The sequence below is a fragment of the Ursus arctos genome, unplaced genomic scaffold, assembly GCF_023065955.2.
Source record: "Ursus arctos isolate Adak ecotype North America unplaced genomic scaffold, UrsArc2.0 scaffold_2, whole genome shotgun sequence".
NCBI lineage: Eukaryota > Metazoa > Chordata > Mammalia > Carnivora > Ursidae > Ursus > Ursus arctos.
Genome location: NW_026622874.1, coordinates 98,457,085 through 98,480,558, shown reverse-complemented (window position 1 = coordinate 98,480,558; position 23,474 = coordinate 98,457,085). Strand labels below are relative to the sequence as shown.

The 23,474-nt window shown below is 44.3% G+C and overlaps 1 protein-coding gene across 8 annotated transcripts in view; it reads right to left on the bottom strand.

Annotated features, from left to right (window-relative positions):
* Nucleotides 1-21,019, bottom strand: part of SMURF1 (SMAD specific E3 ubiquitin protein ligase 1) — a 110,989-nt gene extending 89,970 nt beyond the window's left edge. For 6 of the 8 annotated variants that reach the window (XM_026516254.4, XM_044390178.3, XM_044390180.3 and 3 more), the window contains exon 1: nt 20,715-21,019. In XM_026516254.4, coding sequence (XP_026372039.1) covers nt 20,715-20,769 — 55 coding nt within the window. In that variant the 5' untranslated portion in view covers nt 20,770-21,019. Of the gene's footprint in view, nt 1-4,489; nt 4,693-20,714 lie in introns of those variants that run through there. The other 2 variants (XM_057315539.1, XM_057315538.1) reach the window with 2 other exon arrangements.
* Between the last annotated feature and the right edge of the window lie 2,455 nt (nt 21,020-23,474).

The following is a 23,474-nucleotide window of genomic DNA, read 5'->3' as shown; positions in this document are numbered from 1 at the left end:
TGGAAGCCCCACATAGCAGCTGCTTTTGCGGTCTGTGACTTAATTTAAGGAAGTATTCTATGAAACCTCTGCAAAGAATCTAAATTTAGATCGAAGTCTTTCACCACCAATACCAGCCTCTCCAGCTACGGAACCCACACGCGCAGCAGCACAGTGAGGGGGAAAGCAGCAAATTTAAAATACATGTGAATGTGTCATCATGGAGGGAAGTGAAGCTGGCATCATTCAGGCCAAAGAAATTTTCTTCTGGTACCACCAACATGTGAATTCTCAAAAAAGGAGTAGTGACCACAAAAACTTTTAGGGTAAGAAACAGATATAAGGGAGACAGGTTTTCTTTAAAAGATTTCTCCTAAGAGAGCAAGGAACTGCTCTATATACCAGAATGTCTGTAATGACATAAAACCAGCATTGAAGTATTAAGATCAACATATTGTCTAAAAAGAGTTCTCTAACGCCGAGTCAGACAGGAAGGAAAAACCATCAGCTTCGTGCTACTATTTCCCCAACACCTCACTCTTCCCAAATGTGTCAATTGAGACCTTGAACTCTAAGAGGCACAGCAAAAGCACTAGGGTAACTTGAGGTTAACGGCAATTAACAGGAAGACAGTGCTCTTTTGTCTGCACTTTTTTCCACCTTGAAGAGTAAAGTCTGATCCATTTAAAAGCTGATCTTCCGGGACGCCTGGGTGGCTCAGTAGGTTAAGCACCTGTCTTGGCCTCGGGTCATAATGCCGGGGTCCTGGGATCGAGCTCCGCATCAGGCTCCCTGTTCGGGGGAGAGTCTGCTTCTCCCTCTCCTTCCGCCTCTCCCCCAGCTTGTTCGCTCACTCTCTCTCAGTCTCTCTCTGACAAATAAACAAAATCTTTAAAAAATAAATAAATAAAAGCTAATCTTTCCAAAGTTCCATTCCCCAAATAAAATTAAGTTATATATAATTTTCAAATTAACATTCAACAGGGGCGCCTGGGTGGCTCAGTCAGTTAAGTGTCTGACTCTTTTGATTTCCGATCAGGAAATCTCAGGGTCCTGGGATTGAGCCCCGTGTCGGGCCCCACTCTTAGTTGGGAGTCCCCTTGAGGATTCGCTCTCTCCTTCTCCCTCTGCTGCTTTCTCTGTCTCTCTCTCTCAAAACTAAAAGAAAAATTAACATTGAACAGCCTATCCTACTTCGTACTCCCGAAAGATTCTATTTTGCAATATCCATTGACAGATTTCGGCAGATAGCTGTGTAAAAGATAAAAACGAGAGTGAAATTTCTCTGTTCTTTCAGGCTTGCATCCTCCTCTTCTCCCCACCCCCAATCAGCTGGGAAACATTCCCAGATTCTTCTCAAGCTTAGTTTGGAAGTAAAGCTCAGCCTTGATAAACACGTACCCCAGGAAATGCTTTGGATCACAGACCACTTAGAAGACTTGGTCTGTCCTCCCCCAAGAGACCTCTTTTCAAACTCCGTTTGAGAGGCGGGCAGGCAGTTTAATGTTTTCACGAAAACCTCCTGGAACATTGCTGAGAGATAAAATCACTGCCGTCTGGCAACTGTACAGTCGTGGAGGGAAGCACCACACCCAAGAACAAGCTCCTCAGACTTCAGGGGAAACTATTGTTCCAGGGGGCTCCCCACAGCACTCACTCCCTGTGGAAATCGGGGAGCCGGGAAGGGAGCAGCCTCCCCTGACTGAGCACGTTTCCCACGAGGGCACCTCGGTAGCTGCCTGCCGCTGTCAGGACACAAAGAAACAGCCACAACGACTCGTTTTTTTAGTGTTTTTGAAATGTTAATGTCCTTATTATTAGCCCTGCACTACCTAAAAGATGGACTCAGTCACACCGATATCAACTGTATTTCTTTTTACATAATCATAATTTCACATCATTTCCCTTGAGTCTTTTGGACAATCGCTGGTGTTATAGTTGGGTACTGTTCAAAATGTCTCCAAGGCCCCACAATTATCTATACTAGCAAATTCTCTCCTAAACTTGGTTCGTGAGTTCACATGGCTTCGCGGCACTATTAAATGGAATATAAAATTCTTCCACAGAGAGTGGGTGGTGAGGAGGCCTGGGGACCAATCCCAATAGAAAAATATCACAGGGGTACCTGAAGAATGTTCAAAATTTTACAAACCGATGGTTGCCAGAGGGAAGGCGATGAGGGTGGGGAAAATGGGTGAAGAGGAGTGGGAGGTATAGGAACGAGTAAGTCATGGGGCTAAAAGTACAGTCTAGGGAATAGAGTCGATGGTATTGTGATAGCGCTGTCTGGTGCCAGGTGGTAACTACACTTGTGGGAAGCTGAGCGTAATGGATAGAGTTGCCGAATCACTATGTTGTACACCTGAAACTAATGTAATATTGTGTGTCAACTCTACTTCATTAAAAAAAGAAGAAAAAAAAGTTCAAACCTTTAGAAGTCACCAAAATTTTAGAGTTGACCCTTGAACAACAGGGAGCTTGGGGGTAGGGGCACTTAACCCTCCATCCCTGTGCAGTTGAATATCTGTGTATAGGGCGCCTGGGTGGCTCAGTCGTTAAGCGTCTGCCTTCAGCTCAGGGCGTGATCCCAGCGTTCTGGGATCGAGCCCCGCATCAGGCTCCTCCGCTGGGAGCCTGCTTCTTCCTCTCCCACTCCCCCTGCTTGTGTTCCATCTCTCGCTGGCTGTCTCTATGTCAAATAAATAAATAAATAAAATCTTAAAAAAAAAAAAAAAAGAAAATCTGTGTATAACTTCGGACTCCCACCAAAACATAACTACTAACAGCCTACTATTGACTGGAAGTCTTACTGATAACATAAACAGTCAACTAACATATATTTTATAATGTTATATGTATTACATACTATATTCTTACAATAAAGCTAGAGAAAAATTCAGAAAATCATAAGAGAAAATACATTTACAGTACTGCGTTTATATATATAAAAAAAAAATCTATGTGTAAGTGGACCCATGCAGTCCAAACCCATGTTGTTCAAGGGTCAACTGTATTTATCTTCTTAGTGGAACTGTAATCACAGAGTAATGTTTCAGTGATATACACGTGATGTATAGTAAGACACAGTTTATTCTGATTTTTAGTAAATAATCAATAGGAATGTAGGCCAAGTCAGAAATAGCAATAAAAAATAAATATTAAATTGGTAAGAGGAGGTGGAAATTTGAGAACATTCACTTTCCTTTTTATATTGTCACTTATCTTTGTCACAATAATGCTAGTGCCGTCTTCCCCCTCCAGAAACCACCTTTGAAGCGGAAAGGTTGATTGAAAAAGAGAGCTCCTAACTGAATGATGTCTAATGACGGTTTTAATTTGGAGATTAAAAAAAGAAAAGAACTAGATTCAGAAACAATGTTTACACCAACTTATAAAGTAAGAAGAAAGGTAACTTCCAAAGCAGTTCACTTTAATCACTTGCCAGATACTGAGGGAAGCCTCTGGCAAGGTAGACCCTATCAAATGCTGGGAAACAGCTGGGTGCCGAATTACTTCATTTATTCCTTGTAACAAGCACCTTGCGAGGTAGGTATTGTCTGAGGCTTAAAGTTGAAATGCATGATTTGCCCAAAGTTGAAATGCATGATTTGCCCAAAGACACAGGTGCGTGGTGGAACTGACTCCACAGTCTCCAAAATGGGGACAAGAATACCACCTACTCTGTAAGTTTATTGAGAGGATAACGCATGAAACGTGCCTAGCATAGTGCCTGCCTGGTGAGTAATAAAAGCCTCGAGAATTGACAAATACCTTCATTATTATTGCCTACAGGGACCCCCAATCCTGAGCAGCAAAGCTGGACAGGAAAACCAAGGTCAGGTGTATCCTAAAACACAGTCAACCAACCATTAGCGTTCACCTTAGAACGCTACAGTATGGGGTTTGTATACCCGACCTAGTTTCCATAAAAAGAGCCAAAGGGCAGAAGGGGCACTCCAAAGAGTAACATCCCAACACTAAAGCTTAAAGCTCGCATTTGGCAGACTCTCATTCTAGAATCTCTTTGGAGAGACTCCAGACTGGCTGTGAAGGTTGTACAGCCCCAGCATCCGTGATCCAGGGCAGAGCTAAGGGAGGGGAAGGGGGACTGGACCTTCCACGGGACCTGCCTCCCCAGCTCGAATGATTTCCTCCTATGCACTTTACGTTTGCCTTACTTTGCCCACAAAAAGATTTTTTTTTTTAAGATTTTATTTATTTATTTGACAGAGAGAAATAGCCAGCGAGAGAGGGAACACAAGCAGGGGGAGTGGGAGAGGAAGAAGCAGGCTCCCAGCACAGGAGCCCGATGCGGGCCTCAATCCCAGGACCCCGGGATCACACCCTGAGCCGAAGGCAGACGCCCAACGACTGAGCCACCCAGGCGCCCCTGCCCACAAAAAGATTTTAAACAGTACCTGACTGTGAATGGAAGCAGTCTCAGTGTCCAGAAAGCGGGGGGGGGGGGGGGGGGGGGGAGGATCACTACACAAACACCAACTTATCATACTTATCATACTGGAAGAGCCATAGTTGGGCTCCAATTAGAACTTCTAAGAAGGGGGCGCCTGGGTGGCTCAGTCGTTAAGCGTCTGCCTTCGGCTCAGGGAGTGATCCTGGCGTTCTGGGATTGAGCCCCACATCAGGCTCCTCCGCTGGGAGCCTGCTTCTTCCTCTCCCACTCCCTCTGCTTGTGTTCCCTCTCTCGCTGGCTGTCTCTGTCAAATAAATAAATAAAATCTTAAAAAAAAAAAAAAAAGAACTTCTAAGAAGGTCTTAAGGAAGCATGTTGCAATAAACCAGCAAGATGTTAAAGTGGGTACATCGGAGGAAGGGCTAAGGCCGCCTTCCCGCTGCATTTTATCAGGATGTCCAACGTCATTTAGTATTTACATCACTTAACTTGCTTTATAGACACTTCTTATCCCTTCTAATTGGAAGGGTTTTTCTAGGGCCAAATAGGGAATCTGATGTTAACTTTGTAATAATGCACAGACTGGATAAATAACAAGTATTTTCCTTCATCTGGTCTCTATCCCCTTCCTGATGTCCAGTATGTTACTTGCCAGGCAACCCAGCACTTAGTAGTTTTTCAATAAATGTTTGTTAAAAGAAACTTTGTAGACATTTAGTCTAAACTTGGCCCCAACAAAGGATTCCTTGTAAAGCCCCTAGAGAGATGATCATCCAGCATTTGCATAAACAGAGTCACACACAACACTTACTACTCTGTGAGGCGGCCGAATTTAATCCCTCATTAGACAGTTCTTTCTCACTGTTACCAAGTTCCCCTCCCATAGCAGCCAAGCACCGGACGCATCACAACTGACCCCCTCTAAGCACTTACCCTGCGTACCCTTTTTCTAGAACTTTCCACAGCTAGAAAGTGGCAAAACTAGAACCGGAACACAGGCCTCCAGCGTGGCTGGCTCTTAGCCACTACACTACTCCATTTACTGGATCTTGTGCTGCCCCTCTGGGCACAAAAGAGCCCCTTCCTACAGGGCAGGCCTCTAAAATCAGAATTGTCTGATCAAATCTCTCTACTGCCACCCAGACCCCTCGGCCTGTCACTGAAGCCTGGGTCCTCTGTTCCCTCTGTCTGCCCACACTCTTGCCCCATCCCGTCTTTGCACGTGCTATTACCCTCTCCCCATGCAGATCTTTCCAGAGCCACTTCAAATTCGGCCTCCCCAGCAGCCAGACCTCTGTAGCCCACAAGGAGCTCTCTTTTCAACCTGGCACCTTTAAAAAAAAAAATTTTTTTTAAATGCTCAACTGTTTCTAGTGACTGTCTCACTCCCTACTGTACTGTGAAGTTCCCGGTAGATACTATTTTTGTAACATTCCTCTCATCCTTAACACTCTTAAGCATTGTGCTCAATCCTGAATAATGCAGCGTATTGGCTTTGGTGCTTATGGCCCCTTTAGAAATAATCTGACTAGAAAATTAATATCAAATTCAAATGCAAAAATTATGAACTATAATTTAAAGAATGAAGTGTCACTAAAATAATACAGTGCTTATTTCTCCTTCATGTTTTTCTTAAACTTTTTTTTTTTAAGATTTTATTTATTTATTTGACAGAGATAGAGACAGCCAGCGAGAGAGGGAACACAAGCAGGGGGAGTGGGAGAGGAAGAAGCAGGCTCATAGCGAAGGAGCCTGATGTGGGGCTCGATCCCAGAACGCCAGGATCACACCCTGAGCTGAAGGCAGACGCTTAACGACTGAGCCACCCAGGCGCCCCTTCCTTCACATTTTTCAACAGATAGATATTCCTTTTAAAAAAATAGATATGCTACATTTGTGTAGTAACACACTGGGGGGCAACGTTTTTCTCTGATATTTCTTTAAAATGATAATTCTTTAATGAGATGCCCTTTTGTCCTTAAGCTATCAGATAATCTGAACTGGGTTTATTTGGTATTACGTTTAACAGCATTTCACAGCTGTTAAAAAGAAATACGCAACGTCAATCAGGAAATGTTGATATGATGCAGAAACAAATTAACATAACAGGTTTATTCCCTGCTATCACTACACATCCACCATAGGCTGGGTCATTGTGGGGGGGGGGGGCAGGGGCCACATAATCATTCAGGGACCCAGGCTGATAAAGGCTCCACCATACGCCACAGAGTTCCCAGTGCTCCACGGAAGAGCTGGAGGCTCTTACTGCTTCAGCCCCACCGTGGGACAAATCACTTCTCACAGCTCACTAGCCAGGACTAGTCATGTGGTCCCACCTAACCACAAGGCTTCTGAAGAGCAGAGAGGTTTCTGTTACAGAGGCAGCTGTGGGTGTATGAAAACGGAGCAATCCCTGATCTACGGTGTGTGAAAGAGCAAGATGCACAACGGTGCACATCATATGCTATCACCTGTGTTAGAGAGACGGAGAAAAGGAAGGGAACAGAGAAGCTTTGGAAGAATACACGAGAAACTAGTAATGCCACGATAATAATAGTTAACTTCTCTAGAGCCAAGCTGGTTGACAAGGGACAGGGAATAGGAGACTTATTTTTAATGAATACCCTTTGATATCATATGCATACATCATCTATTTAAAAACTCTACTGAAATATTTAGACTGTGATGTATACACTTCAAATTAATGAGCTGGGTTGTTTTTTCTTTTTTTTTTTTTTAAACAAATGCTTCCATTTTTTTTTTGGTGTGGTACTTTTTTTTTTTTTAAGATTTTATTTATTTGAGAGAGAGAGACAGCCAGCAAGAGAGGGAACACAAGCAGGGGGAGCGGGAGAGGAAGAAGCAGGCTCCTAGCGGAGGAGCCTGATGTGGGGCTCGATCCCACAACGCCGGGATCACGCCCTGAGCCCAAGGCAGACGCTTAACGACTGCGCCACCCAGGCGCCCCTGGGTTGCTTTTTCCGAATAAAGTTCCATCTATTCTAAGAAACACCAAATCTTTGACTCATACTGCCTGAAATTAAACACCTGGAGTAACACTGACATCATCGTATCCTTTTGTAAAGCCTTGCTGAGAGATCTTGACTGGCTTCTGTCTATTCTAAACATAAACAATGCTACTGTGCATGTGATAAGAAAAGTGCTCACGTTGATAAACGGTTTCCTTTTGGAAATAATTTTCCTGTTATTTCAATGTAGGTACCATTTCCTAAAGTAAAACTCCTTTTCTGAAATAAAAATGTATTTTTTTTCCTACTGCTAGGCTGAACCCTACGCAAAATACAGCAACCAAATCTGGGTTTCCAAAAAGAAAACAGCACCGCTATCTCAGAATGCATTAAAATACGGGATGCACCGAGACCGTCTCTTCCAAAATCCTAATCAACACCCTCAAATAATATTTACATACTTCATGTGCCAGATGTGCCAGGGGACAGCCTCTGGGGCTTATGACAACGTAACCCAAAGACACATCTGCTTCTCTCCTGTAGTTGTCTTAAACAAAAGTGGAATCCCGCTGACATTCAGCTGATGAAGCAAGCCATAAATAATGCAGTAAACAGGTAGGTCAAGTCTCCAAAAAGACTTCCATAATTCATTTCAACCTTAGTATCAAAAACAGGTCTAAAAAAAGAGCCAAAACAGGCTTCTACTACACCCGTCACAACACCCGAAATATCAGGCTCCAAGAGAAACAGAATGCTATCAAGGCTATGTGCTATCCTTATGGATTTTACTCTAAATTCCAACTTAGCATATTACATGGTGACTTTTTACTGCACTAAGTTGGTACTTAAATAGCCTGTGACTATCGCTCAAGTTTTACAATATACTTCCACATTTAAATTTCAGTGGAAAATCAAATACCATGCATTGCTTTCAAATATCAACATTACGCCTTCTAAACTGAATGTGTTTGGGTGTACGAAAGGTGTTTTCCTAAGCAGGCTTTCTGCCAACAACCTGGGTGCTCTGAAAGGTTCCGGGTGCTATCATTTCACCTACCTTTCACTTCAAATAGCTTTATTCAACCAATATTAATGATCTCCAAAAACATGTCTCAATCTTTTTTTCTAATTCGCTGAAGAAAAGCAAATTATCAAAGTTCCCAAGCCCACCACGGGTCTTATATAAGCCATTATTAAACCTACAGAATGAACTAGCAATTATTAAATTGCCAATACTGCAATACAGGAGACCAACACCAACGTACGTTTAGGACAAAAAAAAAAAAAAAAGAAAAGGAACTTCAGGTCACACTGCATTATGTTTAAACTGAAGACAGATGGCATTCATTTGTGGGTATGCAAACAATTTCGAGGACTTGCAAGTCAAAGGCAGCCATAATACCATGTATCATTGATTCTAAGAAATTTTTTCTGATTTTAACATCTCTGAAATCTTCAAAGGAATCACATTATAGTGTAATTACTGGTGTTTCTTTTTTAGTGGTACATAAAACACTGGTGTGACTTTCAATCAAGGTCATCTTAGATTCACTGAAATATGACAATGTTAATATTAGCTAACATATACTGAACACTTACAATGGACCAGACACTGTATGTGGATTATTTCATTTAATACCCACAAACTCTAAAGTGGCTCCAACTATTTCCCACCCTCTTTTTTTTTCTTTTTCTTTTCTTTTTTTTTTTTAGCTGAGAAAACTAAGAGATGAGATCACTCATTTAAAAGCACAGGCTGGCTTCAGCCCAGCTCCTAACCACCCCACCTGGCTGACTCCAGAGGAAAGAACTTGGAGGTCTGAGAGAGCCAAATATTCTCCTCGGAACATGGGTTCAAAGCTCAGCAAGCATCTTATAAGCCCCCCTCGCTGTTTTTTAGGAAAAGAGCAAAGAAAATACAGAGCTCCAAGTATCAAGAATGCATATTAATCCAAAGCTTTTATTATAAAGAAGGGTTGGTAATCACCTATCATTAAAAAAAATTATACACTTGTATAAAAACAATTTTTCTTTCTATTCATCCTCAATTCAAATTACAATTAACATGCATTTTTCCCCTCTCAAAAATACCCTATCATCTCTAGAGAAATGACATAAGAATTTCTAGAATCTGTACCTGAATTTTGTTTTAATCTTAGTTTTGAAATAGTCCCAAATAAAACAACACTACAAAACAATCCAGAAACGTTCTCTGTGGTACAAATCAACAAGGATGTTTGTTGGGTTAAGTTTACATATGAAGCTACCATCCTAACTCTCAGGAAAAATATGTGGCATCTTTACAAAAATACATCTTTTGCTTCACGCTACTACAAAGAAAGCATGCTTCTTTTTCATAAGTTCATTAAATGGTAGCTTTATCATCCTCACACTCAGCATGCACAAAGCTAGCATTATAAATTTTTTTTAATGGTATCGTCTAGTTACTTGTTGGTTGTCTTCCTAGCATCCATTTTTCTGTTCCCTCAAACTGTCCCAGTCCTCCATGTTGGGTGGGACTAACACCATTACCAGATTCCAAGATGGATCCTAACTGTCCAAGCAGCACATCCCATCATCCTTGCCACAGCTGTTGGTTCAGAGATGGACACATGACCCAAATCAGGCCAACCGAACAACAGGATTCAACTCCAGGACTTCCACTCCAGCAATGAGCTGTTGGGAAAGTGGAGTTTTAACATTTCTGCTGGTTACAGCTAGAAGCAAATAGCCACGGGAGCTTCTAATAGCCATCTTTTGATCATAAGAGAAAGAGATAGCCAAGAATGGCTCTGTGGTCACAGCCCTCAGAACCAAAGAGAAACTGGGTCCTTGCCACGCTATTAACTGCTTTTGGACTTTTCAGTTAACTTACTGAATAAAATGCTTCCTACTGAACCAATTTAAACTAGGGTTTCTGCTACTTACATCTGAAAGCATCCTGTTGGGTTTGTTGCTGTTGTTGTTGGTTTTGTTGTTGTTTTTACTAATAAAAAAAATCAGTATCACGAAGTATGGGATTGTAAATACAAGACAGAAGTAAAAATGTGAAATTGGCTGAAGAAAGGAAGCAGGATAAAATTCAATGAACACCCTACCCGGTCGATGATGTCACTTAACTAAGACGGGGCAGACTAGGATCAGAGCATCTTGGGGAATGACTGCAGGGTGGGGGGTGAGGAGGATAAAAATCACGAGTTATCCAGAGGCGACCACTGTTCTGTTCCTGTACAAGAGAATGGAAGGTGCTGTGAACCACGAAGACTATGTATCTCCCATTCTAAACTTTCAAAGAGTAGTCTCCAGTTTGGCTTCCTGACTTCCCTCCATGGTTGCGCACAATTAAACTTGTCATCGGCTGTCCCTAAATCATCAGACCATGAGAAGCTCCACGCACCCTGACAAAGACAACTAGCCATTCTCACCAGTGATCCTGGAGCTGAAGCTGGAGGCAGTGAACACAGAAGTGGAGGGTGAAGGAGCTGCACTAGCCAGGAGAAAGGGCAATGCTGGCGCTTTCCAGCTCCCCCTTTAGAATAAGCCAGAATGAGGACTTGCATAATTAATCTTTGAGCATCTTTGAAAGAGAGAAAGAACTGATACTGTAGCAGGAGGGTTTTGGAGGCAAGTGACATTTAAATCAAATCAGGGCACGGAGCAGCTGTCCAAGCAAGAGATGGTCACAGCTTGAACTAGGAGGGAGGCAACGGGCATGAAGAGAAGACACGCTCCTGACTAACTGTGGTGGCAGAGTCAAGAGGGCTGGAGGACCGATGAGAAGTTAGGTACGAAGAACGACAACAGGTCTCAGTTTTTGGTTTGAGCAACTGAGTAGATTTAATGAAGCGAGGAAGACTGGGGAGAGCAAGGCTTCTGGGGAGGAGGGAATCAGGAAGATTGTTTGGGACACATTAAGCCTAATGTGTCTACTAGGCATGTTTGAGAAATGCCACCTTCTCAACCTTGCACAGTCAAGGAGGAAAAAAAGGCTACGACAAGTTAAATCAATGTCCAATGAGGACGTGTGGGCCTTCTCCTACACACAACTATTGATTATTGTAAAGATATGAATTCCTTATAGTTGGATTAAGTGTGCTTCCAAGTATTTCTGTAACTGCACATGGTATGATTATCCATTTAGGACAAGAGAAACTATCCTTTCCTGTCCTGCAAAATGTGTTTTTAAAGAGTAAAACAAATTCCATGCTGTTTTTTTTTTTTTTAACCTAGAAATAAAAACACACAGAGAACAAAACAAAACACACCGCCCTCTTCGAGCTTGGTTTGATAGCTTGGCTCCAGTGAGGAAACAGGCAGGAGAACTCTGGAAAATGATGACACACAGGGAGAAGGCATTACTATCACTGCTGTGTATGAGTAGGCATTGAGCAATCCTCAAATCCATAATTTGTAGGTATTATATGTAGAAACGCAATTCAGTAAAACTTAGAATTTTTACCCCAAAGATCTAGGAGAACAAAAAGGCAATACATTACAGGTGGTTACAACTTTTCCTACTTTTACAGGCACATATTTCTTTTTCAGGCACGGCTAAAATTAATAAGCAAGCCCTTTCAAAAAGTTTACAGCAAACATACTGATTATAAATACTTAGGGAAAATACCAAGTTATTGTTAATGGCTTATGCAAGTTAGCATTTTTACCCCCACTTTGGGGATGAGGTTATTTTCTAAAATTAGGTCAGAGATAACCCCAAATGACATTCCAAATAAAGGATATAAACCAGCACTATTGCTAAGAACCAAGACCCCAGTCTTTCAAAGGACTCACTACAGAAAGCAGGCTTCAGGAAGGCCCGATTTCTGAATCTGGAGAGAATCATTTGGGCTTACTTAGTATAATGCTGGAACAATTTGGGGGGGGGTGTTTAAGTATCAGAATAAACATATTCTCTGGGAAAATAGGTTTGTTGAGATCTACAAAGTATACAGAATATTTTTTACTCTCCAGAACCCAGGAATCTTCCTGTGAAGAAATACACTAAACATGGATATATGCCTTCAGATGCAATTTAAGCCTTTTAAAATATATTTGGCACAATTATTTTGAATTTTCAGAAACCTACATTTGAAAACAATTACTATTGGCAATTAACGTACTTGTTGCTCTAAGAAATTCTTTTTTTTTTTTTTAAAGATTTTATTTATTTATTCGACAGAGACAGAGACAGCCAGCGAGAGAGGGAACGCAAGCAGGGGGAGTGGGAGAGGAAGAAGCAGGCTCATAGCGGAGGAGCCTGATGTGGGGCTCGATCCCAGAACGCCGGGATCACGCCCTGAGCCGAAGGCAGACGCTTAACTGCTGTGCCACCCAGGCGCCCCTCTAAGAAATTCTTAAGAGCTGTAGACGCTTCTTTGTTTTTAACATTTCTAATTGTTGAAAAGCAATCTATTCTCAAGGAGGAAGAGGGGGAGAGATCAAACAGTACAAAGAGGAATACAGGGAGAAGATGTCCCTCTCACCTGGATCCTCAGGCCCTGGTTCTCCTTCCCAGAGAAAATCACAATCAGTATTCTCAGAGGTATCCTTGTAGTAATGTTCCATACAAAGAGATCTATATAAATTTCCCTTATTTTTTTATTACTCAAACATTATGTACAATATTCACTCTCTTGAATCTTTTCCCCCCATTCAACAATATATCTTAGAAACTGTTCCATATCAGAATATAAGCGCTATCGGGGTGCCTGGGTGGCCCCGTTAGTTGAGCATCTGCCTTTCGCTCAAGTCATGACTCCCAAGGTCTCAGGATCGACTCCTGCATCAGGCTCTCTGCTCATGGGGAGTCTGCTCTTCTCCCTCTGCCCTGTTCATGCTCTCTCTCTCTCTAAAATAAATAAATTAAAATATATATATATATAAAGCACTATCTTATTCTGTTAAACAGCTACACATCCCTGGGGATATAACGTAATTTCTTTAGTGCTGTATTGATACACATTTAGGTTGTTTTCAGTCTTTCATAATCTCAATGTTGCCATAATTTTGCATATAAGACTTTTTTTTTTTTAAGTTTATTGGGGCGCCTGGGTGGCGTAGTCATTGAGCGCTTGTCTTCGGCTCAGGGCGTGATCCTGGCGTTCTGGGATCGAGCCCCACGTCGGGCTTCTCCGCTGGGAGCCTGCTTCTTCCTCTCCCACCCCCCTGCTTGTGTTCCCTCTCTCGCCGGCTGTCTCTCTCTCTGTCAAACGAATAAATATAATCTTAAAAAAAAAAAGTTTATTTACTTATTCATTTTTAAGTAATCTCACCACCCAATGTGGGTGGGGCTCGAACTCACAACCCCAAGATCAAAAATCTCATGCTCTTCTGACTGAGCCACCCAGGTACCGGCTACATATAAGACTTAACACAAATGTGTGAATGTATCTAGAACAAAAAAAATTCCTAGAGGCAGAACTGTTTGATCAAAGGGGATATACATTTATTATCTGATAGTACCAAACTGCCATCCTTATTGTGTGATTTTATATTTCTCAGCCAACAGTGAGAAAGAGTTTCTGCTTTTCCACACCTTTGTCATCCCTAACATATTTTCAAACTCTCTGGTCTCTGCCAATCTGCTAAATGAGAAACGGTTGCACTCCTAGTTTTAACTGGTATCTTGTTTGGTATGTAGGGCTGGCTATCTTTTTGCATGTTTGAAATCCATTTTTTCTTCTTTTCTGTGAATTGTCTATATTCTTTGCAAACAGGGTGTTGGCCTACTCCTAATTGCTTTTGAAAGCTCTTAATACGTTAAGGAAGCTAGACTTTCATTTTCACATAGATTGCAAATTGTGTCTCCTAGTTTGTCTTTGCATATTAATTTTTATCCATTTTCTTTTTCCATGGAGAAATTTCCTATCCAAATGCTTAAGTTTTTAAAATTGTTTATAATTGTTTATCAGCTGATTCTTTTAGATTTCTAAAGCTACAAAATCGTATCATTTACAAATAATAGCAAATTTGCTTTCTGATGTCTTTCTCTAATTAATAACAATTTTGACGGTGTACATCCCAGGATTGCCCCTGATTTTAATGGGAATGCTTCCAAGGATTCACAACTAAAGATGATGCTGGCTTTGGCTTCTAACGCTATTTCGCTAAGGAACTTTCTGAGTGCACAGAGAATTTTTTTTTTTTTGCTTTTTTAAAAGATTTTATTTATTTATTTGACAGAGAGAGAGAGAGACAGCCAGTGAGAGAGGGAACACAAGCTGGGGGAGTGGGAGAGGAAGAAGCAGGCTCCCAGCGGAGGAGCCTGATGTGGGGCTCGATCCCAGGACTCCGGGATCACGCCCTGAGCCGAAGGCAGATGCTTAACGACTGAGCCACCCAGGCGCCCCGAGTGCACAGAGAATTTAACAATTTGTTCTTGAGTATATTTTTCATGTTCATCAATAGGTTTTATAGATTTTCTTCAGTGTCATTTACATAATTATTTAGGAATAAGAAATAACAGGAACTTATGACTGTGTATTTACACCATGCTACTCTATAAATAATTCATAACTACTCTTCAAAATATTTAATCCACATCTAGTCCCTGTGCGACATGAAAAGGCAGGTATCTCGCATCACAGATAGGGAAACTGTGTCTCTAAAAGATTCTAATTCCACCCACCCCTTTTCCCCATTGTGGCACTTCGGTGAGCTAGAAATCAAATTCAGACCTTCTGACTCCCAACCCAGGGTTTAAGCCACAAGAAAGGACCATGGCCTTTAGAGAATTTAGCAAATGCCCAACATACAAAGAAAAAAGCAGGCTGCCGTCTCCAACCCGAAGCTTCACGATGTTCTCTTCCAGACTCCTGAAAGCAACCTCCAAGTTGGACTCAGGAGCTTAAAACATCTGAAATGCATCACCCAGCAGCCAGCACAATAGGTTCACGCTCAGTGATACACAATGTTGCCGACATTCCTCAGCCAATTAGAATTCCTTTCAGCTGCGATGGAGGTGAACACAGCTGGAATTAGGAGGGGCGCATCGCCAGACACAGTGATGGTACATTATCTACGCCTTGTTTTAAAACAATAAAAGGGTTTTTTTTCCCTTTAATCCAGAAGTATGGAAACAACATTCCACTTAGTTTAAATATCCAAATGGATTAAATTGCATCTGTTGCCACAACAGTAATTCTAACATTTTAAAAAGAAGATATGCCTGCTCCACGCGGAGAGGTGCTTTTGTTTTGTTTTTCAACAGAGCTCTTCCAGCTCATCTCTAAGTAGCATGCCTTAGGGACTGTGGTCAGCTAGGATGAGCGTGCAGTGGACGACAAGCCAATTTAAATTAGGGCCTCTCTCTCAATAAAATTCACTTACAGAACAACAAGCAAACCAGTCACTTAAGTTGTTCAGGGACAGAAATAAATAAATAAATAGCCACATATTTTTAATTCTCTATTTGTTTAAAAATACTTAACCTCTAAAATGGTTTTGAAAGTACAAAAATTTGATCCAAATAAGAATTCTAAAAGTTAGGGTTTCTCAACCAGAAAATCAGAGCATTGCCAAGACACTAAATTATTTCATCTATTTCGGAAGGTTCTTGAACTTCCCCTTTGCTCTTGGCACTCAATAAAATGCACAATTCAGCTCTTTTAACTTTTAACCAGTGCCCACAAACATGTTACAAAACAGCCAGTCTAGTTAAGTGGATCATTGAGCTGATGTTGAAATATTATGGGTCAGTCTTTCTTTTTTTTTATTCATGAGGAAAAACTTCTTCCCGAGTGACTCAGCCCCCAGAACCTCCCCTTACACCCAGCGTTCTACACTAGGACCCGACAACGTGACTGAACAGAGAAAATGAAAATTTGTAGAAGAGAAGGAACAAATCGAAGTTCAGACACCACTTTCATGGTTGCAAAAACAGGAGTTTTGACCTCAAATAGCTAGACCTGAAGGCAAAAATTCTAGTTGGATTTCACTACAACTGCTATAAAGATACAGAAAGAAAGAAAGTGTATAAAATAATTCATTGTTCAGGTCAGTTAGGTGGGTTAAGAAGCTTTAAAAAAAAATGGAGTTGAGGGAAAAAAAGGTTGTCCCTTAAGACAACCCAAATGTGATCAAATCACAAATAAAATCAGTAATACAACCTCTGTTTGACAGAATGTGATTTCTTTTAGAGTAAAACTGAAGTTTTGCAATAGTTACTTGATTTAGCCCATCCCACACCCTTAGCTAATTCAGCTCGAGGAAGTGCCTTGACTGTACCTTCAGAAGCTTGAGGCTGACCCTGAAGGAAATGTTCAGAAACTCAGGGGCAGCTGATGGCTAAAACACCAATGACTTACTCCGTCCTATCCCAGTAACGGTTGTTAAAACCAAAAGTTCTGCCTGCCTTACATAAGTCAGATTCCCTGCTGGCATAACCTGACAAAGGCAACACTTAACAGCTTTCTTAACCTTTCAAGAAACCGAACTAGTCCAAATCAATTAGGCCACCTGTTATTGATAAATTAGGGTTATTAACAGCTATTAATACAACTATTTCTCTTCAAGTTGTGTCATCTGGATGGCCAAACCCCCAAGTCTGCCTTACTTCACATGTGCTACAACTTTAAAAATAGCCTCCATTTCCACATGTTATCAAGGAAGGTCTCTTCCCCCCTCTACTTGGAATTAGAATTTTTCTCTCTTCGCAATACGCAGTCACGCTCCAGAAGCTATAAAAACACAAGGAGGTCTGAGAGTATTTCAAGGCATAAAAATGCAAAAAAAAGTTTATAGGCATTTGCCATTTCAACTAACTGGTTAACATTAGAATAAAATTTAATTTGCTTGAAGAGCACTGTGGAACCCTTAGAGCTCAAAATTCCATTCTTTTACCCAAAGTGGCCTAAATAACGTATCTGGGATTCATTTGCGTACCACATAAGAACAAAGTTTTTGCAAATCCTTCTTGAATTTAAAATAAAAATGTTTCCAAAGTGTTTGATTTGCCAGTGAACTCTAAATGTCTGCAAGATAATGCTCTTTAAGATAACTTGATTTTGCACATATTACGCCCCAAACCTACTGAAACTATTTTAAAAACTATATTCCTGTTAAAATACCACAAAGACATTCATTAAAGTTAAATTCTTTTAAGTATAAAGACTCAAATATTCTTTTTACTGCGTAGGCCAGGCTTCCGAAGCAGTTCCACATACCAACCAATAGTTTCCAAAAACAGAAAGGGTTTCACCAGGAAGGAAAAATATATGCCTAATCAATACACAAAACGAACGCTTCTCGTAAATCAAACACAAGTGCTGTGTTTTAACACAAATTTCTGAAAACCAGCATTGAGATTCAATAACAGAAAGCATGAGTACCCCCACGTAATTTGGAATAAGTAGGTAGCCAAAATGAGAAAGAGAATCAAAGAATGTTACAATAAAGTTGAAATCTCATTTTATGCGAGGAAACGGAGACCCAGCAAGGTTACATAATTTGTTCCATATCATGCAGTTTATGGTAGGTCTGACCAAAATCACGTCTCTTAATTTTAAATCAAATGCTCTACTCACCACCAAATACAACTATGGACCCCAAAGTTCTAAAGGCTCTTTCATACTCCAATGTCTTCAGATGTTGCCTTGAATTATGCCCTGTGTGATATTACTATGCCCTGTGTGATATTACTGACTGGTTGGAATGTTCCTAGATTTAAAAAAAAAAATTTTTTTTTTCAAATATCATGCGTAGTACTAAACTCTGAAACCTGTAACAAGAGTATACAACTTTTGAAAGACAGCTACCCAACACGCCAGAAGCGAAGAGATTTCAAACTCCCCGACAACCTTAAAGATGATGCCAAAACCTACTCTAACTACAACAAAATATCTGGTTCCAGCATCAATTAACATTCAAAAGATAACACATGCTGGTCACCTGCGTCTGCAATCACAGCTAAACTCCTGTTGCAGGGATGACCACACCCACAGATCATCCCAGACTCTCAATGACACCAACAGGGGTGAAGGGAAAAGGGGCTTTGGAAATAACACTCATCACCTGATCCTTCAATATCAAATGCCATCCAAAACTCTTCAAAGCATTTCTATATCTTTGGCATCTAAATTTCTGAATCCAAAATTAATTTGGGAGAATAAACCAAGCCCTCCCTTTCACAAGGGAAAGGCCCAGACCTGCCAACTAGGTTTGATTAATACATATATATACACTTGACACAAATATTGTAATTAAAACCTCTTCCTTCTGAAACCTTAATCACATTTCTACCCAAACTCATGAAATCAGTTACTTCTGCTTTTAACAAGAAAAATGAAACCAATCTGATGTCAATTACAGATTACACTGTAAATGAGAATCAAATTAAAGTTGTCAGGAATTAAAGTTTTACAAGCATTACAAAGTCAAAAACATGGCTTTCATGTAACCATAAAAATAACAATGTTATATACTGTATCTGCATAGTGAGAAGCGTTTCCTACTAGTCCTGAATAAAGGATTATGTTCCTCCAGAAGCAAAGATCCCTGGGATATATGGCGGTTACTTCACAAAACCAGGGTCTGGATTTGGGTCCAAATCATTATCGGATCACATTATCTTATCGTAACCTAATCTGACATCTTTATACGAAGAAGAAGAAGAAGAAGAAGAAGAAGAAGAAGAAGAAGAAGAAGAAGAAGAAGAAGAAGAAATATACATATATATCCCTTTTCTTGGAAAAAAAATAAATCATGCAACAACTATGTAGTTTCAAAGAAACTTTAGTTTGAAAACGATCACCCACGAATTACCGACGAATTAGGGCTACGCATCTGCCATAAAGTGCCAAAATGCTCATTGGCTCTTTGAAAGGATCTGACCGGACTCTGACTTTGGAGTCCTCACCAGCCTGGCCACTGAACAGAAAAATCCAAGGGAAAGCCCCCTGACAGGAATCAGCCTGAACTTTTTATTTCCTTTCCGTTCTCCCGCCAACGAGCAGGCAGTGTTTCTGGGGAAATACTCGAGTTCGGAAAGTCCCCCGGCAGGACCGTCTCTGCAGCCCTAAAAGCGGGCCTCAGGTATGAATTTCAACTGGGAGGCGAGGCCGCAGCACCCCAGCCCTGAGGAGCCCGCGCAGGGGCACATCTCCGGGGCCCGCCAGCGAGGGGAGCCTCCAGCAGACAGCGGGCATCCACACTCAGCCAAACCACAGCGTCGCCGGCCCGCAGCACAGCTTGGCGCTCACCCTTCAAGGTGGCACTACAGAGCCTCCTAGGAGACACGGGCACTTCATTGAAGACTCAATGAGAGTGAATCAAGGAGCCTGCGTTAGTGCAGCTGCCAAAGCCTCCAGTGGGGGGCGGGGGGACCCTCAGCCCTACTCAGGGCTCAAGGATGTTGCGGGGCTGGGGGGCGCGGTGCTGGTAAAGTGCAATGCAGAAAGAACTGAAGAAGCACAGTCAAGAGTAGATAGTGGCCTGGCCTGAGGCAGAAAGGAAGTGGACTAGACTGAAGAGGTCTGGACCAGCGGGGAAGCGAGGAGAACAGGACCGGGAGAAGCGACACGATAGGATTGAGGAATTCGAGGCTGAAGGAAAGGGTGGAGGCAGCGAGACAGAAGCAGGGGGCGGGGCTGCGAGATAAGCGAGGGCGGGACTAGGTGGAAAATGAGGGGCGGGGCTTAGGGGGAAAGTGAGGGAGCCCGGCCAAGGGAGAATAAAGGGGCGGGGCCGGGAGGGGAGAAGTCAGGGGGTAAGTTGGGAGGTGGGTAGAGAGAGGAAGGTAGAGAGTATGGGGGAGGGGGTAAGAAGCGGGGACAGGAGGGAGAAGAGCGGGGGCATGTCGGAGGAGAGACCCGGAGGCAAGAGAGGATGGGAAGGTGGTGAGAAGAGAGGGGCGGGACCGAGAGCAAGGGGCGGGGCCAGGAGGGAAAGCGAGGAGGCAGGTGAGGGGAGAGGAAAGAAAGCGAGGGGGAGGAAGGGGGCTGAGCAGCGGGGGGCGGGGCCACGGGGAGAAACGAGGGAACGAGGCAGGGAGAGGGAGGGGAGCGACCAGGACGGAGGGGGTGAAAACGGGCGGGGGGCCAGGAGGGGGGACACGACGGGGCAGGTGGGGGGAGAAGGAGGGAAGCGAGAGACCGTGGGGGGGTTGGGGGGGGTGAGAAGCGAGGGGGCGGGGCCGGGAGCAGCGAGGGGGCGGGGCCGGGAACGAGGAGCGAGGGGCACTCGCCGAGGGGGGTGACGAGGTCCTGGGACAACGGCCGGCGTGGGGGAGGGCCACTCCACCGGGACGCTCTGCGGGAAATTCCGGGGCTGCTGGGGGGGCGGTGCGGGGCGCCAGGGGCGCCGGGCCGTGGCGGGGGGGGGCGGTGGGAGGCGGGTGGGCCTCCCGCCGGCCGTACCTGTCAGACGGATCTTGATGCTGGAGCCGTTCCTGCGCGTCCCGGGGTTCGACATCTCCCGCCAACGATCGGGCAGCCGCGGATCCAGTGCCGCCGCCCCCCGGCCCGGCCCGGCCCGGCCCCGCCGCCGCCGCCTCAAGGTTACGGCTCCGGGCTGGGCGCCGGGGTCCGAGCCGGGACACAAACTCCGCGGCCCAGGCGTCCGGGCGGCGGGAGGATGGTCGAGCCAGGGGATCGGCGCTGGACCCGGCGCCCCCGACCCTCGCCCGCTCCCAGCCGAGCCCAGTCCAGAGCCGCCGCCTCCGCCTCCTCCGCCGCCGCCGCCACCACCACCTCCTCAGAGCCGGACGCCCGCCGCCCTCGCCGCTTCCGCCGCCGCCGCCGCCGCCGCCTCCCGGAGCCGCGCGCGCTCCCGCCGCCGTGCCGGCCCGGCCCTGCGCGCGCCCGCGCCGTGCGCCCCCGCGCCTGCGTGCGTGCGCGCGCCCCCGGGCACGTCGGGGCGGGGCGGGGCGAGGCGCGGGGCTACGTTGCCGGCCCAGCTTCTGGCGCGCGGGGTCTGGAACCTGTGGCCCGGGCTTCCCGCTTCCTCCCGCCGAGTGCCGGGCGCAGGAGATCCCGGTTTGGGAGCGGAGCAAGCCCCGGAGGCCCGCGGAAGGGGAAGCGAGGGTGCGGGGCCCCATTCGGGCCCGCGAACCGTCGCCCTCGGTCTTCTCCATATTCTCCAAGGGAACGGGTCTGCAGACGCGGACGGAATTGACTTTCCAGGTCTCTCTCGAGCCTCTGAGCCCCCGATAGCTATTGAAGAGAGGATTACGTGAACCCGTGGCTTGTTACTACACACCAAGCACCTTGCACAAATAGTCATGCAACACTTGGGGGGGCGGCAAATAGCTTTTAGAGAATGCAATTTCGATGGAGGGACTCCTCAAAGACACAAAGTCCCCTAGGTGTTTTCTTGTGCAACTAGTGCGCTCTGTTGACCCGTGAAAGAGTTGCCAGAATCGCTGGAAAGTGCCATATATGGACAAGGTAAACAAGATGGTAGAGGGGGATAAAGTTGAGAGGTAGATGTTTGCTATTATCCAATCTGTATACAATTCAAAACAACAAAAGGGCAGCTCTCCGGCCTTCTGCTAACACCGTACCTCCCAGACTTGCAGAGTTGAACTAAAAGCTAGCATTTCCCCTCCTCCCAGAGTTGCCGGGTAGAACTAAAAGCTCGTTAGGCTTTCTCCAGCAAACAAACTCCTCTCTTTGTTAACCTGTAATGGAGAGGAAATACTATGTTAATAAAGAGGAAAAGCTGGGCTTGTTTACCAAAGCTGTTTTTGACCAACTACCTAATTCTTTGAAAGCCTTTATTTGGTTTGTATCTTAAGGAAACCAGGCTCTGAGCCATTGCAGCCACCACCACCACCCCCAACCCCCCCACCCCCACCCCCACCCCCCCGCAGTCAGGGACCTCTCCTGGGGTCACAGTCTTCAGAATAGAGCCCTGTCCCTGGGGCATTCCCTGCCTCAGGCTGAACCCAGTGAGAGCGGAGTGTCTCCTGGGCTGGGTACAAAGCTGCCTCTTTCAGTCAAATAAAAAGACATGCCCCAGGGTGGCTCAGTCACTTGGGTGGCTGACTCTTGATTTCAGTTCAGGTCATGATCTTGGGGTTGTGAGATCAAGCCCTGCGTCCGGCTCTGCACTAGGCATGGAGCCTGCTTGAGATTCTCTCTCTGCCTCTCCTCCTCTCCCCTGTGTCTCTCCCTCTCTCAAGTAAGTAAATAAATAAATAAATATATCTTAAAAAAGAAAAAAAAAAAAAGACAGGCCCAGATCATTTCTATGGCCCTTTGCTGCTCAGACTTTCAGTAATTCTAGTGAAATACCCAAGAATACAAGCTATGTTTAAGCAACAGAGCAGTAGACCCAGAAACTAGATGCTACTCTGTAGGCGGCTGTCACTAAAAGTCCCTGGGGTCTGAATAAATCCATTTAGAGTCTCTAACCCCTGCCCCCAGTGATCCCCATTCTTTCAGTCCACCCAGTATCTCTCCCGTCTCTTCATTCCCATATTCAAGAAGTCCCTTCTCTCTCAACCAGACTAAACCTCTCTTTCTCTGCTTAGCTGAGTGCCGGCCCCTGTTCTGATCCCTAGCTGTTCCTCACCTAAAGTCCTTCCATTTCTTAACCTCATTGTTTTCTTACCTGCCTAGATGTCTGGGCCTTCCTTTTCCTAATTGTTTCCTCAACCCGTGAGCCAGGAGGTCACTTCTGGAGGTCACTGAAAGGCATTTCATTTACTCATTAACAAGAAATTGCCGCTGTCATTTAACCAGATACACCTAACGGTGTCCTTCAACACAGCCTGCACAAAGGAGGGCCTTCCTAAATGGAAGCTAATGTTGTTTCGTCGGCAAACTCCAGCCACCTACTATGCGGCTAGGGACAAGGAATACAAAATAAATAAGTCACGGATAGAGCATTTCAGAGGCTCAGTGGCCTGTGTGAAACAGACAAGGAACCACTGACAAGGACGACGTGACGGAGGTGCGGACTGAGGGCTAGAACGTAGATGACAGGCCCGTTCTGCCTGGGAGGAGAAAGGCGGAAGCTCACAGAAGAGTCACAGAAGACCTCCATCCAGGACTTAAATGCAGTGTTCAAGTTCATCCGACAAGGGCACTGTGGGCAGAGGGAAAGGCTTGTGCAGAGGCGTGAAAATGAATGTTATCCCGCACAGAATTCAGTTCAAGTGCAGTAACATCGTA